A 16,375-nucleotide genomic window follows, 5' to 3' on the forward strand; every position below is an offset into this window, starting at 1 on the left:
TTCTAAATAATTCTTACCATTCAAATTATGAACTATTAATTGAAGGGTAGAACTAAATGATGAGATATCGAGTCCATTTAGGAAAGCAATAAGATTTATCCGGCCATCCTCTATTGTAACTAAGGAGGATGAATTTTCGTTGGCCCCAGTCATAGTCATCTTCATCATGGGAATTTTTTGATAAAGAGACCATGTTTTGATACCATGTAGGCTTTGAGGAAATAAATTTTTATCAATCCTCTTTCTGAATAATACACAAAGGATATAATACAAGTTTATATAGAGACTCCTCCAGCTAGAAAATAGGAACTTCCTTAGAAAATAGAACAGGAACCTAACTAAAAAAAATCTAACTAAATCTGAATTTAAAAATAAATATCAGATTTTATCCTTTTTCCTAAAAATAACAACAATATTCCTAGATTCTCAACACATGCATATAGAGTAAACTACATAAATAATAGGGTTACAAATGTAAATACCATATTTAACAAATCCCTTCCTCTCCTTAAAATAATAGATCATAAAAAAAAACTTTTAAAAGAACTGAAAAGATCTTTGAAGTGTGAGATTTGTGCAGAAGCCAACAACAAACATAGGATAGATCAAAGTTAAATAGGCCTTAAGAAATTGCGGTCAATCTGAGGGATGATTAGGTGTGAAGAGAATCTCATCAAGATAAAACAATAGACAATCAATCTCTTTACGCTAGGCCAGTTTGTAAAATGCAGGGTTGCCAGTAAGAATCTAGTTACCAAAACAAAGGAGCTCAAGAGATATTTGATGTCATGAAAATAATTAAACGAAAGCAGCTTTGATGCCCTTCTTTGTTTTAAACCTAACAATAAAACCACAGTTACTTTAGCAGCTTTGATGCCCTTCTTTGTTTTAAACCTAACAATAAAATCACAGTTACTTTATAGAATTCCTCCAATAGCAAGCATAGGGTCCAATATAGGAGACCCCAAGTCCCCAACTTAACCAACCAAAGTCATATACTAGGACTAAAATTATATTCTTAAAACTACAAAACTTCTATAAGAAAAAAATAAAATAAATAAATAAAAAAAGAATAGATTCCTTATAACTATATGCTGCTACAATAAATAGATGCGTCACTATTCAGGGGCCCACATCAAATAGGATGCGTCAACAATAAAAGCTCTATACATTCTGTAAGGAAAAATCAAGGTTCATCATCAGGTAGCATCATTAACCATCCAACATAACAACGAAATAATGCATTATGAAAGTGATTTGATCAATACATCCATCCATGAAACTTGTGATTTTTCTTGTCAAACCCAAGTTCACTCAATCCATGGGAAACTGAAATCTGATACAAGAAGTTCTTTGTTATTAGGATCATGCAGCATGTTGCTTTATATTTACTTTAGCACACTGCAGATTTTAGTTATTAATTGCATTTCAGTCATTTTGTTTATGTTTTTACATGCATGCATAGGGGAGAGATTGATTTTATTAGGTTCAATAAATGCATGAGTGATTCAGTAAGAGAATGTGGGCCATAGTATTTAGCTGCTAAACCTTGAAGGAAGAGTGTTTCTTTGTTTTTCCAGGTTGCATCATCTTGAAGACCAGTACTTTGACAGAGTTACATTTTTCAATGCTTTAATTTTTTCCATTCACATTTCTGTTAAAATCAAAATGAATCACCATTAACTTGAGTGATCAATATATACCCTGCATTGAACTACAAAATAACTGTGGCTTATTGATGGTAACTTTTATCTTCAAAAGTTATTTCCTCAGGGTGAAAAAGTAAAATTCAGGAGCCTTAAATGATATACAGATAGGAGGAACAAAAGAAATACAAGACCAAGATGATATGGATGCATATTCAGAGAAATACAAAGCATTCCAGAAATAAAGAGGTTAAATAGGCAATTATATAACAAAACCTTTGAAGGTCCAGAAGCATGAAGAATGTTGCAAGCTTCCCTACCATCTTTTTCAGCCACAATCCTGAACCCAGTAAGTCCTGTCAGAAAGCGCAGTGGAAACAGCAAAGGCACAAGACACAGAAAATAGATATTTATAGTGCAATATAAGACTTATTTTAATTTTTGTCAATTTGAATTCTGTAGATAGCTCAGAGTGGGAATGTAAAAACTGCAGCTAAGAGGAATTTAGAAACTCAAAACCTTTATCAAGTTTCATATTGTATATGATGTGAAAACTATTACATTTAATTTTCTTTGTATGATCTTTATACAAACAAAAATTCATGAAACAAAAATGTTGATAGCAAACAACACAGGCCCCCAGGGAATATTACCCTATACTATAAATAAGGTCAGTACAGGATGCGGCCCCCTCTTGGCCAGCCTATCATCCCCTATTTTTGGATGTGAATGTCAAGCATCATACATCTCATCCAGAGGCATACAGAAATTTCTGCCATCCATGGTTCAAAGAATGTCCAACTCGGCCAAGTTGTATTCAAAACATCCCTTACTGCAATGACTATGAGGCAGCCACAGAATTTTCCAGTTTCGATGATGAATCAGCAGGTTTAGCTGAGTCATGGACAAGTCACAAAGAGAATTGTGATAGGATACCATGACATGGCCCAGTCACCAAGAAGTCAAGCTTGTAACATCCCTCTTTCAATCATATCCTGATTATAGGAATTGTCATACTGATTTATAAGCCCAATGTAGGACTGATGACATAACTTTGAGCCTACTGCATCATTCAATGTGAAATCCAATGTAAAACTGACACTTTACTATTTCAAGTAAGATTGTTTTTCTTGTAAGAAATATATAATTCCATGGACAATTCTAACATTTAATGACACAAAGGCTAGTCATTGTTATCCCTCCATCATGAGTGGTAATTTACATAATAGTAATGGTATGGTTGAAAGAGTTGTCTAAAGATTAACTCGTTTGCAACTTGTTCACAACTCATTCGAGTAGCAATGCTGCAGTGTCACGACTCACGATTTGCTTTCTGACTTATCCACGACTCAACAGAATCAGCTAATCCAGTACTGAAACTAAAGATGTTCATACAAGTCTCAAACTCATCATGGGAAGTGATATTTTGAATACGACTGATACAAGTTAGCCAATTCTTTGACCCATACCTCCCACAGCTCATAACATGTCTTGCTTCCTGGAGCATACAGCTTCTGAGCAAAAGAGTTGAAGCATAATCAGTGATTGAGAATTCTCCTAAAAATAAAATACACTGGCAGTCATATTAACAACAATTTGCCGAATGCAATTGCCGACCTTTCTGGTACTTCTTAAAATGCATTCACTCTGATCTCCTCTAAACATGCCGCAAGGATCAGTCAGAACTTCAAACAATGTTGCAACTGATGTTTATCATGTTCATAGGAAAATTACAGTATATAAGAAAACCCAATAAATTTTTTCATTCTCTTGATCTTATTAAGAATACCTCATAACAAATTTTAGGGTTTTAAGATGCAAGATTCTAGGTTTGTGCAGTAAGGTTTATTGTGTATTATTTATTAATTTTATTTCACCCCAGTTTCATGGAATTTCTTCCAACATTCAATAAAGAATTTAGTGCAGCAAGGAGATATCTGAAAGTATAGAGAACATAAAGTGAACAAGGTCAGATTCAAGAATATTATCATATAGTACCACAAAATACCTGAACCCAGTTAGTAGTTCTGCCTCAAACTGATTAGGAGTCAACATTGAAGCAACTGGAACAACCTAACCATAAAAAGTCTAGCTAGTGATCTTTGCATCAGGAAATAATAATACAGATAGACAAAATTCATGATCAAACTCAATGGCAATTATTTATTCAAGTTGTTTAAGATATCGGATCTAGCCAATGCAAATGTTAAAATGATGTTAAATCTTGAATTAACATAGACTTGAACCATAGTAGAATTTTAAAACACTAGAGTGAAATAATTCAAATTTTGTATCTCACTTGTATACATGTGAACATAGAACAAGCTTACACACACAATATCCCATGATTGGATTGCTCACCTTCTCACGGTAGATTGCCACTAACTCTGTTGGGACATAGAGCTTTCCGTCATCACCCATCACAGGATCACAAACTTGATAAAAGCCCCAATATTAATGAGCAGAGATGATTAGGCATTATTTTTGGATATGATGAGAAGAGTAGGCAGAATAATATAAGAAGTAAAAATGTTCAAAACAATGTTAAACAGGATCTAAAACTTACAAACAGCCATAGTAACACATAAGTTATCAGTTATAGAGAAATAGGAAAGAATGACTATGATGTTGGCCCTAAAATGTTATCCACACGTGCTTGAGTTCATGAACAGAAAACTGAGAACTAGTAATGATCATGGTGTGATATCTTAACAGTTTAGCCCTTCTTTGCCTTGGATCATGTGTCGAAAGAGAAATGCTAGGATCTTTGAGGAAAAGTGGAGGACGGTAGAGATGTTATGGGATTTACTTCCCTTCTATTCCTCCTTATGGGTCTCTTGTACTGCAGGATTTAAGCACTCCTCTCAATGTTATTCAACTTAATTGGTGTTCGGTTTGTAATTCGAAAGGGTTGGACAACAATGAGAGAAGCTTTGTTTAGAATCGATATATAGCCATAAATGGACTAATTTTTATATAGATTTCCTTGTATAATGGAGAAGCTTCAGTCATATTCTGATCAGATTCTTGAATTTTGTGAGGAGGACCCCTCATCCTTCTCTTGTACTTTTTATCCATATCCAATATATCTTTGTTTCTGATAAAAGAAAAGCAAAACAAAAGATTAGCCCTTCTTCAAGTAATAATCATATTCTTTCTCCATCTTTAAGGTTTTTCATACTGATGTTGATCTCCCAATTACCCTTCAAAAGGAATTCATTAGTCTACTAAACACTCCTTTCCCAAATTTTGTGCCCATACATTATTGCCTCCAAGATATCCTTTGTTCAGGTTCGAGTTCATGTGGTTGAAGGTGGAAGGCTTCAAAGATTTATTGCAGTCTTTGTGGTCGGGTTTCAGTTTCAGTGGTTCTTATAGCTACATTCTAACAGAAAGGTCAAAAGCTTTAAAGGCTAAGTTGAAGGTTTGGAACAAAGAGGTCTTTGGCAATGTCTTGTCTAGTAAGGAGAGGGCTCTGAATCAGGTGGCTTTGTAAGATTTTGAGGAAGCAACCAGAGTATTGACTGTGGAGGAGCAGAATGCCAGGAATCTAGCAAGGGAATAGTACAAGAAATAGTCCCTTCTGGAGGAAACCTCTTGGAGGCAGAAGTCAAGAGAGTCTTGGTTGAAGGAAGGTGATAGAAACACTAGCTTCTTCCACAAAATGGCTAATGCTCATAGGAGAAGGCATCAGTTAGCTAAGATTAAAATTAATGGGCGTTGGGTTTCAGAGGAGAGTGAGATTAAGGAGGGGGTGGTTTGGGCTTTTCAGGTTCTTTTGTTTGAGATAGGGGAATGGAGACCAACTATCAACGAGCTTTCTTTTGAAGTATTAGGGGAACAAGATGCAGCAAATCTGGAGGTCCCTTTCTTTGAGGAAGAGGTGTTCACAGCCCTTTCAGACCTTAGAGAAGACAAAGCACCAGGTCCTGATGGCTTTCCTATGGCTTTTTAGCAGTTCAGTTAGGATTTTGTGAAGGAAGAGGTGATGGATTTTTTAGGGATTTTCATGAAAGGGGTCGCTTTGTGAAGAATTTGAATGCTATTTTTTTCATCTTAATCCCTAAGAAAAGGAGAGCCGAAGACCTAAAGGACTTTAGGCCTATCAGTTTGGTGCGTGGTCTCTACAAGTTGTTGGCTAAAGTCTTAGCCAATAGAATTAAGAAGGTGGTCTCCAATTCCCAAAATGCTTTTATGGAGGAATGAGGTCATTATTTCGTTGTTGAAGAGTAATGAAAGCAGCTTGCTATGCAAACTTAATATTGAAAAAGCCTATGATCATGTTAATTGGGATTTTCTCTTTGCATTCCTTAAGAAGATAGGTTTTGGGGAGAAGTGGATGTTATGGATCAAGTGGTGTATCTCTTCAGCAAGGTTTTTAGTTCTAGTTGATGGTGCTCCAACGGGCTTCTTTCAGAGTTCTAGGGGCCTAAGACAAGGAGATCCCCTCTCACTCTTTTTGTTTGTAATTGCTATGGAGGCTCTTAGTTGTTTGCTCAAGAAGGCTAAGGTTGGAGGTTTTTTACTAGGTTGGAGGGTAAGTGGTAGAAATGGAGATGGAGTGGATATCTCGCATCTTTTGTTTGTCGATGATACTTTAGTTTTGTGCGAACTGAATCAAGACTAGTTGACTTACTTTAATTGGTTGCTTATGTGTTTTGAAGCCATTTCAGGGCTTAGCATTAACTTGGAAAAAAGCGAGTTAATTCCGGTGGGAATGGTGGAAAATGTAGAAGGGTTAGCCCTTGAGTTTGGTTGCAAGGTGGGAGCACTCCCATCGTCTTACTTGGGTCTCCCACTAGGTGCCCTTTTCAGGTCTGTGGTGGCATGGGATGGGGTGGAGGAGAGGTTTCGCAAAAAGTTATACATGTGGAAAAGGTAGTACTCATCCAAGGGTGGGAGGATTACCCTAATTTTTTTTTTTTTTTTATCAATAAGTATAAGATTGTATTGCAAAGAGGCGTTAAAGAAGTGACCCACCAAATTACAGTATAAAGGGTCTTACCCCCTTACAAAAGGGCCCAAACATCAAAGGACAAGGCAAAACAAAAAAACATCTCCCTTAACGCATACACACCCAGTCTATAAAATCTATTAAAGTCAAAGGACCATCTTTTATCCACACTTTGGATTCCAACCACAAAAAATACACAAAAGATGCTTTCAGCCTTTGAATGGACAGCCCACAATCCTCAAAAGCAATTGAATTTCTAGCCTTCCAAATAACCCAAAACAAGCATAACGGTCCCAATTGCCACGCTACCTTCCTTTTCTTTCCCACAAAAGACCCCCTCCACCCTAAAAGGGTTTCCTTGACCAATCGGGGGAAAACCCACGAAACACCAAAAAAGGAAAGGAACACCATCCATACTTCCCTCGTTTTTTCACAATGGATAAGAAGGTGATCAATTGTCTCCTCACTCTTATGGCAAAGAAAACATCTATTTTCCATAACCCAACCTCTCTTTTGCAAGCAATCCAAAGAAGCCTCCCACGCAAAAAAGCTCAATTTGGGCTGCACACAAGAATTCCATATAATTTTTTAAGGGAAAAAAGCAAGAGACCCCGGCTGCATAGTCCTATACAAAGATTTCACCGAGAAGTCCCATCCTTTGATGCCATCCACTTCACCTTATCCTCCTCATCCCCCCTAACCTTCTTCCCCTCCAAGCAACAAAATAGCCTTTCCACTTCTTCCAACTCCCAATCGTTGAAAGGTCTATTGAAACAAGGGTTCCAACTTCCCCCCCATTCCCCCTCGGCTGTCCACACTTCATTTACCCAAACCTCTTTGTTCAGAGCTAAAGCAAATAACGAAGGAAAAGCCTCGCTCAAAGGGATGGTTTCACACCATTTATCTTTCCAAAACTTCATTGTCTCACCATCACCCACCACAAAGCCAACAAAAGGGGTCACTTGATGTCCCATTTTACTTATTGCCTTCCACAACCCAAACCCATAGGCCTCCCTAGACTCACAAGATCTCCACCCTCCTCTTTCTTCCCCGTATTTCCCTCTGATCACTTGGTTCCACAGAGCCTTTCTTTCATTTGCAAAGCGCCACACCCATTTGCCAAGGAGAGCCCTATTGAAGGCCCCAAGATTCTTAACCCCCAACCCTCCGCTTCTTTTGTCTAAACAAACAATTGACCACTTAACTAAATGTGGTTTTTGCACTAGAGCCCCGCCACCCACAAAAAGTCCCTTTGAATCTTCTCCAATCTGATTCTAACCACTCTAGGCATCTGGAAAATCGACATAAAATAAATCGGTAAATTTGCCAATGTACTCCGCACTAGAGTAATCCTCCCCCCTTTTGAAATGTATTGACGCTTCCACATAGCCAATTTCTTTCTGAATCTTTCTTCTATTCCATCCCACGCTGCAATGCTTTTAAACGGGGCACCTAACGGCATTCCTAAATAAGTGGAAGGCAGTTTTCCCACCCTATAACCAAACTCATCAGCCAACTCATCCACATTCTCGACTCTACCAACCGGAATCAACTCACTTTTCTCCAGATTTACTCTTAACCCTGAAATTGCCTCAAACCACATTAACAACCAGCCCATATACAATAACCGATCCTCCTTTGCTTCACAAAATATCAGCGTATCATCAGCAAACAACAAATGTGATATCTGGACCCCTTCGCCTCTTCTTCCCCGAATCAAACAAGGCGCCAAAAACCCCCCAGCCACTGCCTTCTTTATCAAAACACTGAAAGCCTCCATCACCACTACAAAAAGGTACGGCGACAAGGGGTCTCCTTGCCTTAACCCCCTTGAACTTTGGAAAAAACCCGTAGGACTTCCATTCACCATAACTGAGTACCTAACAGTGGATAGACACCACTTTATCCACCTGCACCATCTTTCCCCAAACCCCATCTTCTCCATCACTGCTAAAAGAAAATCCCAGTCCACGTGGTCATAGGCTTTCTCAATGTCTAATTTACAGAGAATCGCCCCTCTATTGCTTTTCACAATGGAGTCAATTGCCTCATTAGCAACCAGCACTGCATCCATAATCTGTCGTCCCTCCACGAAAGCGTTTTGGGCCGTTGAGATGACCTTGGCTAAGACACCCTTCATTCTATTAGCCAACACCTTAGCTAGCCACTTATATAACCCTCCCACCAAGATAATTGGCCTAAAATCCTTCAAGTCCTCTGCCCCCCTTTCTTAGGTATCAACACTAGGAAAGTTGCATTCAAACTTCTTACAAAGCTCCCGGTCTCATGGAATTGCCTAAAGAAGTTCATGACCTCTTCTTTAACAAAATCCCACGAAAATTGCCAAAAAGCCATTGAAAAACCGTCAGGGCCTGGCGCTTTCTCGCCACAACAGCCTAACAAAGCCCTAAGAACCTCCTCCTCCGTGAAAGGCTTCTCCAGCCCCTCCACATCCCCCTCTTCCAACCTTTCAAACATCAAGGCATCTATCCTGGGCTTCCACCCCCCCCCCCCCCGGGTCTGCCAGCAGCCCCTGGTACACCCTGCACACCACCTCTTTGATCTCCCTTTCCTCATTGTACCATCTCCCGTTCACTTTGACTCTATTCATTTGATTCCTTCTTCTATGAGCATTAGTCATCTGATGAAAAAACCTTGTATTTCTATCCCCCTCTTTCAGCCATATTTCCCTGGACTTCTGCCTCCAAGACGTTTCTTCTAAAAGGACCCACTTCTTATACATCTCTCTTGCCTCCTTCCTAGCTTCTTCCTCTTCCAAGGACAATTCGCGGACCCTCTCTTCCTTGTCCCAGAAATCCAAAGAATTCCAAGCCTCTTGCTTCTTAACCTTGATCTGTCCGAAAACCTCTGTGTTCCAGTTTTTCAGAATCAGCTTTAAAGCCTTTAATTTTTTTTTTGATAAGTAAGCAAGCAATTGTATTAAAAGAGGCAAGAAACCTCAAAGCATACAGGAAGTATACGAGGCTACAACCCCTCAAAAAACAAAACAACCCCACCCCTACTTGGAAGCTAACCACTCCAAGAAGCCTATTAGGGAGTTCGACTCCATATCAATATACACTTTAGCCCAACCCCACAAGAAATACACAAACGAAGTTTTTAACTTCTGAAAAGCTAACACTCCCCCCTTAAAAGCTAGCCTATTCCTCTCCTTCCAAACTGTCCAAAAAATAAAAAGTGGGATGGATTTCCACACTTTTTTCCTTTTTCTCCCCACAAAAGAGCCTTTCCAACTTCTAAGAACCTCCTTTACAGAATAAGGAAAGACCCACTGTACACCACACAATGCAAGAATGATATCCCACAATCCTTTTGTCACTGTACAATGAATTAATATATGATTGATTGTTTCCTCTTCACATCCACACAAGAAACACCGGTTAGGGAATTGCCACCCTCTTCTCTGTAGCCTATCCAACGTGAGAACCTTTCCCCAAGTAGCTTCCCAAGCAAAGAAAGCAATTTTGGTTGGCACTTTGCCCACCCAGACATTGCTATGAGGGAAATCCGCACCAACGGCATTATCCAACACCCTATACGCTTTCTTGACTTTAAACAGCCCGTCCGCTCCTTCCTTCCAAAAAACCGCGTCTTCCTCCAAGGTTACTCTATGATTCCTCAACTCAACTAAAAGATTGCCCGCCAACCCCAACTCCCAGTCATTAAAGTCTCTTAAGAGCCTTAAATTCCACCCTCCTTGACCCAAATTCTGATCCCAATAATCCTCCACTGTGACATTCCTTTGGGCAGCCATGGAAAATAGGTCCGGGAATCCTTGGGACAGCACACTGTTTCCACACCAATGATCTAACCAAAACCTTATTTTATTGCCTTTTCCCACCTTGAACACCATGTTCTCCCAACACCAATCGGACTCCTTCAATATTTCCTTCCAAACCCCAACTCCAAACACCCCATTTGCCTTCTTCGTCCTCCACCCAAACTCCTCTTGCCCGTACTTAGCCTCAAGCACTTTTTTCCAAAACTCCTCCTTAGCACGCGCAAATCTCCAAATCCATTTGCCTAGAAGAGCTTTGTTCAACCAAACAAGCTTCCTTATCCCCAACCCTCCCTTTTCTTTGTCCATGCACACCACCTCCCATTTGACTAGGTGAGCCTTGTTCCCCCCATTGTCGCCTCCCCATAAAAAATTCCTTTGAATCATTTCAAGCCTTCTTGCCACTGATTTAGGCATACGGAATAATGACATTTGATACAAAGGAATGCTGGCCAGCGTGCTCTTTATGAGCGTGAGTCTCCCTCCTTTGGACAGAAATTGGCGTTTCCAAAGGGCCAACCTCCACCTCATTTTCTCCTCCACCCCATCCCAAATGGATGAGGCCTTATTAGGCGCCCCAAGAGGCAGCCCCAAGTAAACAGTAGGCAGCTGGCCCACTCTACACCCGATTTCAGCAGCCATATCAAGAAGTCCTTCCACCTCCCCTACCGGAATGACCTCACTCTTGTCCAAGTTAATCTTTAAGCCGGATGCAGCTTCAAACCAAAAGAGGATCCAGCTCAAATACAACAAGGACTCTTTTTTTGCCTCGCAAAATACTATTGTATCATCCGCAAACAGAAGGTGAGAGATGTTGATGGCCTGCCCTCTTCCTTTCCAAATCCTACAGCCATAGATGAACCCCCCTTCTACCGCCCTTGTGATAAGCACGCTTAAAACTTCCATTCCCATGACAAATAAATAGGGGGACAGCGGGTCCCCTTGCCTTAGTCCTTTTGAGCTTGAAAAAAACCCAGCTGGAATCCCATTCACCAATACCGAGTATTTGGCAGAGGAAATGCAGCTCCACATCCATTCAATCCATTTTGACCCGAAACCCATCCTTTGCATGACCTTTAGCAAAAATTGCCAATTGATGCTATCATACGCCTTCTCAATATCCAATTTACAAATAAGGCCTTTCTCTCCCCTTTTTTGCCAAGAGTCTATTACCTCATTTGCAATTAGGGAACCATCAAGAATCTGTCTCCCTTTAATGAAAGCATTCTGATCTGGAGAAATCACCTTTCCTATGACTTTTTTAAGCCTATTGGCCAGCACCTTAGCCAATAATTTATATAAGCCCCCAAGCAAACTGATTGGCCTATAGTCACCCAAATCCTCCACCCCCCCTTTCTTCGGTAATAAGACCAAAAAGGTGTGATTTAGACTCTTTATGAAGGAGTTCTGTTCATGGAACTCCTTGAACATATCCAACACATCCTCCTTGACAATCTCCCAACATTTTTGCCAAAAGGCAATTGTGAAACCATCCGGACCCGGGGCTTTGTCCCCATTCATCCCCATTAATGCTGCACAAATCTCAACCTCAGAAAAGGGCAGTTCAAGGGCTTCCGCTTCTGCATGGCTGATTTGCTTCAGCAAAAGGCCCCCTATATCCACCTTCCACCCCGAGCTTTCCGAGAGCAGTTGCTGATAAGCATTTGCAATTCCTTCCCTCACTTCTTGTTCCTCTGTAAGCCTCACCCCATTTATAATAATTTTATCCATGGCATTGGATCTCCTACGGGCATTGGCCATGCGGTGGAAGTACCCCGTATTCCTATCCCCTTCCCTAAGCCATAATTCCCTAGATAGTTGTCTCCAGTGCACTTCTTCCATCGACACCCACTTAGCATAAATCTCCTTAGCTGTTTTTTTGTGGCCTGATTCCTCCTCTGTTAAGCTTCTCTCTTCTTCCACTGAATCCCAACGCTCCACTTGCTGAAGAGCTTCAGCTTTGTTCTTCTCCAGCCTTCCAAAAACCTCCTTGCTCCAAATCTTTAAGTTTTGTTTCAATCCCCTCATTTTCACCGCTAGCCTGTAACTTGGCCTGCCTCTAACCACTATCCCTTGCCACCACCCCTCTATCAGATCTTTAAACCCCTCAGCTTTGAGCCACATGTTTTCGAATTTGAAAGGAGAAGGACCTCTCCTTATCCCACCACCCTCAAGCAGAACCGGGAAGTGGTCGGACGTTGGACGGACCAATCTTCTTTGATTAACCCTACTGTATCGGTCTAACCAACTGGCGGTCATGAGAAATCTATCCAGCCTGGCCCACGATTGATTATTGAGCCCCCCACTCCAAGTAAAGGACCCCCCTTGTAGAGGAATATCCACTAGCCCTAGCTCATCTATGATCTGGGCAAACCTCCTCATGGCTGAAGTAATCCTCCCACTTCTACTTCTTTCAGCTTGGTACAGCACTGAATTGAAATCACCTCCTAAGCACCATGGCTCCTCCCACAGACCTCTAATAGCCCCGAATTCCTCCCACAGGCACTTCCTATCATCTCTAGAGAAAGGACCATAGACCCCTGTGAACACCCATATTGCTCCATCTCCCACGTTCCTGAACCTACAGGAAATGGAGAATTGACCCTCTTCCACCCCCAATATCTCCAACGACCTTTTGTCCCAACAAATCAAAACACCCTCTGTCGTCCCCATGGCATTCAAGGCCTTCCAATCGAGAAATCTCCCCGGTCCTAGACTCCTCACCACCTCTTCCGACATAATTTGCATTTTAGTTTCTTGGATACAGAATAGATCCACTTTTTGTTTTCTAATCACTGACTTGATTACTTTCCTCTTGGATCTATCATTCACACCCCTCACATTCCAACTCAAAATTCTTAAAATCATTGGGCAACTGTACTTTGGTTCCCTCTGCCCTGGATAGGGCCTTTCTTCCTAGAATCCCCTTCATAATTAACAGAGCACTCCAACCTCTTAAGCTCCCTTTCGAACCTTGATGTCTCCAATAGACCTTTGTCTATTATCTTCTCCCTCCTTTTCCTGATTTTGCCCAAAAAAGCCAGAATTTCCTTCTCTAGACCTTCCGTTGAGAAACCCAGAAAATGGCTGAATTTAATTAGGCTGCTTTCCTCCCAATTGAGCTGATCTTCCTTCCTATCTTCTTGGAGATCCGACTGGTCTGTAGTCCACCCCGCATTTCTACCCATAGGTTCGACACTGTTAACCTCAATCAAATCCCAACAGCCTTCCCTTCTCCCTGAATGTTCTTCTGCACTTGGTCTTCTTGACCCACTTCCAACCAGAATTCCTTCCCTTTGCACCCCAGAATGGTCGTAACACTCCCTCTCCGGAGTCCGACCGAAACAAAAAAGATTAGAAGAAGAAGACCCTTGTGCCCTGATACCCCCCATATTGACCTCTAAGCCATACCTCTCAGCTTCTTCTTCTAGCATCTTTCCTGCCCACTGCTGGTTTGGGTCCGGTGGCTGCCGTCTACCCATTTCTTCTTCTCTGCATCTGACGAAATCACTCTCCATATTGCCAACTTTAAAGTGACCGTTGGAGCCAGAAGGAGGGATTTTTAAAAGCAGGCCATTATCCAAGAGAGTATTCTGGGCTAAAGTGGTTTTACCTTTATGATTATGGCCCAGTCCATAGACTGTAGCCCGCCCCGAACCATTGGCTTGTCGCGGCCCAAACTGGCCTCCCTTAGATACATCACTAGCTGAAGACATAAAGGGCCCATAAGCCCGATTCATCTCCCGGCCTGGATCTGAAGGCCCAGTCTTCAAACCGGAGCCCAGCTGGAAGCCCACTTGCGCCTGTGAGCCCAGCACAGCGAAACCCACTTCCTGCGACAGGCGGCCCGTCACGTCCTCTGACTGACGCAACACCTCGACACCCGCGCGCGTCATCTCCTTCACTCGCGGACTGGCGCTTGTATTTTCGTCACCTCCTTCCTCCCTTCTTGGACTGCACCACCGACCCTGTTTCCACCCCTCTTCTAGCCTTAGCAACGGCATCGTCTCCCACCAAAGGGTTAGAGAATAAGTCATCTCTTCAACCCCTATCTCCAGAGAGTCAGGGCGGCCCTCGCCGTCCGACCTGACCAAGATCTTGGCCCACTGCAACTCCTCCATGCTCTCCGTCTGTGGGTCGACATCTAAAAACCCACCGCACGCGTCGCCCACCCTTCTCAACACCGACGGAACCCATAGCGAGATTGGGAGCCCTAGGATTCTCACCCACACTTCCTCCCTTACCTTGCCTTCCTCCAAACAACCCAAGCTTGGATTCCAACACTCCAAAACCATCTGAACTCCTCCCACCATTTTGTTACCAGAGAGGAGAACCCATCTCGCTTCCTCCGCGAACTCAAATTCCAGCAAAATCGTCCTATGCCCAACCTCGCCATCCCCATCTTGCCTTTCAAGCCCCAGGTCATTGCCATTTCCCGACCCAAATGCTCCAAATCTTCCCCTTTTGTATTGCTAGGGCACCATTTTCCGATCAGACAATGCTCCAGCCTGCTCAGGTTCCTGCTTAACTCCTCCCGTCCCACCTCCACTCGGATTTTTTTTGACCCCTTATTCCATCCCCCTCTCACCACGTCCGCAAATGACCTTCCCTTCACCAACTCCTGGCGTGGCCTTCCCATTATTCTCATTTCTTCTTGTTGGTCTTTTTTGTCCATACTGGGATCCATCTGGTGAAGAGCCTCCACCATCGCCGTCCATCCCCCCTTGTCCCCTTTGCCCTTCGGAATGCAGATGCTATATCTTTTCAGCTCCAGATCGACAACCCCCAAACGCAAAAAGCAGCCCCCCCTGTTGGAAACGCGCTCCAGGGAAAAGCTTCGCCCCTTCTCCTTCCAGCTCTTTTCCCATCTTCCTACCCTCGCATCCTCGATGCACTGTTGTAGACCTTCCATGAGTAACCCTACGCTATACGCCCCCATGCAAACCCAAGACGACACCCCATTCTTGCTTTCCGTGATGGTGATTAGGGTTTTTCCTCCCCTCTCCACCATTTCCAGCTCGAAGGACTTGGACTCCACCCCGAAGCACCTCGTCTTCCTTTTCCTCCTATTCTCCGCGCGACGAGCATTCTCGCCTCCGGCAACCTCAAACGCTCTCTCGTTCTCGACCTCTTTCGCTCTCTCTACCTCTCTCGCTCTCTCGCTCTCACGACCTCTCACTCATTGTTCCTAACTCTAGACTAAGCTAATTTATGTTTACTACAGTGAGAGGATTCCACCACCCAATTCCTTACCATGCCTTCAAAAGAACCAGCCAAACTCTTAATTGCATCCATTGAAAGCCTTTAATTTCTCGCTCAAGATGTGGGAGGATTACCCTAATTTGGAGCACTCTTTCCAGCATGATTATCTATTTCATGTCTGTGTTCTATATTCCAAGAACAACTAGGATGAGATTAGAACAAATCCAAAGGGATTTCCTTTAGAGAGGAGGAGCCCTTGAGTGAAAGCCATACTTAGTAAGGTGGTCCATTATTTTATTTTATTTTTGATAAATAATTAGTAAGGTGATCCATTATTTGTACAAATAAGAGCAAGGGTGGACTGGGGATAAAGAATCCTGCTAAGCTTTACAAAGCCCTTTTAGGTAAATGGAGCTAGCAATTTGCAAAGGATAGGGGGGCTTTGTGGAAGCAAGTTATTAGTGGCAAGTACGAGATGGAAGAGGCAAGGTGGCACTCCAAGGTGGTTAGTAAAGTTAACGGGCAGGGTTGTGGAAAGCCATTAGAAAGAAATGGGAGCTCTTAGATAATAAAGTTGCCTTCTTAATTGGTAGTGGGGGCGGAGAGTGAAATTTTGGAAGGACAAGTAGTGTGGTGATATGGCATTGCATACTTCTTACCATGCTTTTTATGCTATTGTTGATTCTAAGGAGGATTGGGTGGCAAATGTTTGGCACTCGATGGTTGAAGGGGGGTGTTGGGCCCCTAGTTTTTCTAAGGCCCTTAATGATTGGG

The 16,375-nt window shown here is 42.3% G+C and overlaps 1 protein-coding gene across 4 annotated transcripts in view; it reads right to left on the reverse strand.

The window, feature by feature from the left end:
- Positions 1 to 1,754: 1,754 nt before the first annotated feature.
- LOC117930737 (pyridoxal kinase-like) overlaps positions 1,755 to 16,375 on the reverse strand; it is a 41,820-nt gene continuing 27,199 nt past the window's right edge. For 2 of the 4 annotated variants that reach the window (XM_034851407.1, XM_034851409.1), the window contains exons 6-9: positions 4,008 to 4,081; positions 3,655 to 3,719; positions 3,116 to 3,160; positions 1,755 to 1,986 (exon numbers count right to left, since the gene is read on the reverse strand). In XM_034851407.1, coding sequence (XP_034707298.1) covers positions 1,770 to 1,986; positions 3,116 to 3,160; positions 3,655 to 3,719; positions 4,008 to 4,081 — 401 coding nt within the window. In that variant the 3' untranslated portion in view covers positions 1,755 to 1,769. The remainder of the gene's footprint in view (positions 1,987 to 3,115; positions 3,161 to 3,654; positions 3,720 to 4,007; positions 4,082 to 16,375) is intronic. The other 2 variants (XM_034851408.1, XM_034851410.1) reach the window with 1 other exon arrangement.

This window comes from Vitis riparia, chromosome 14, assembly GCF_004353265.1.
Source record: "Vitis riparia cultivar Riparia Gloire de Montpellier isolate 1030 chromosome 14, EGFV_Vit.rip_1.0, whole genome shotgun sequence".
Classification (NCBI taxonomy): Eukaryota; Viridiplantae; Streptophyta; class Magnoliopsida; order Vitales; family Vitaceae; genus Vitis; species Vitis riparia.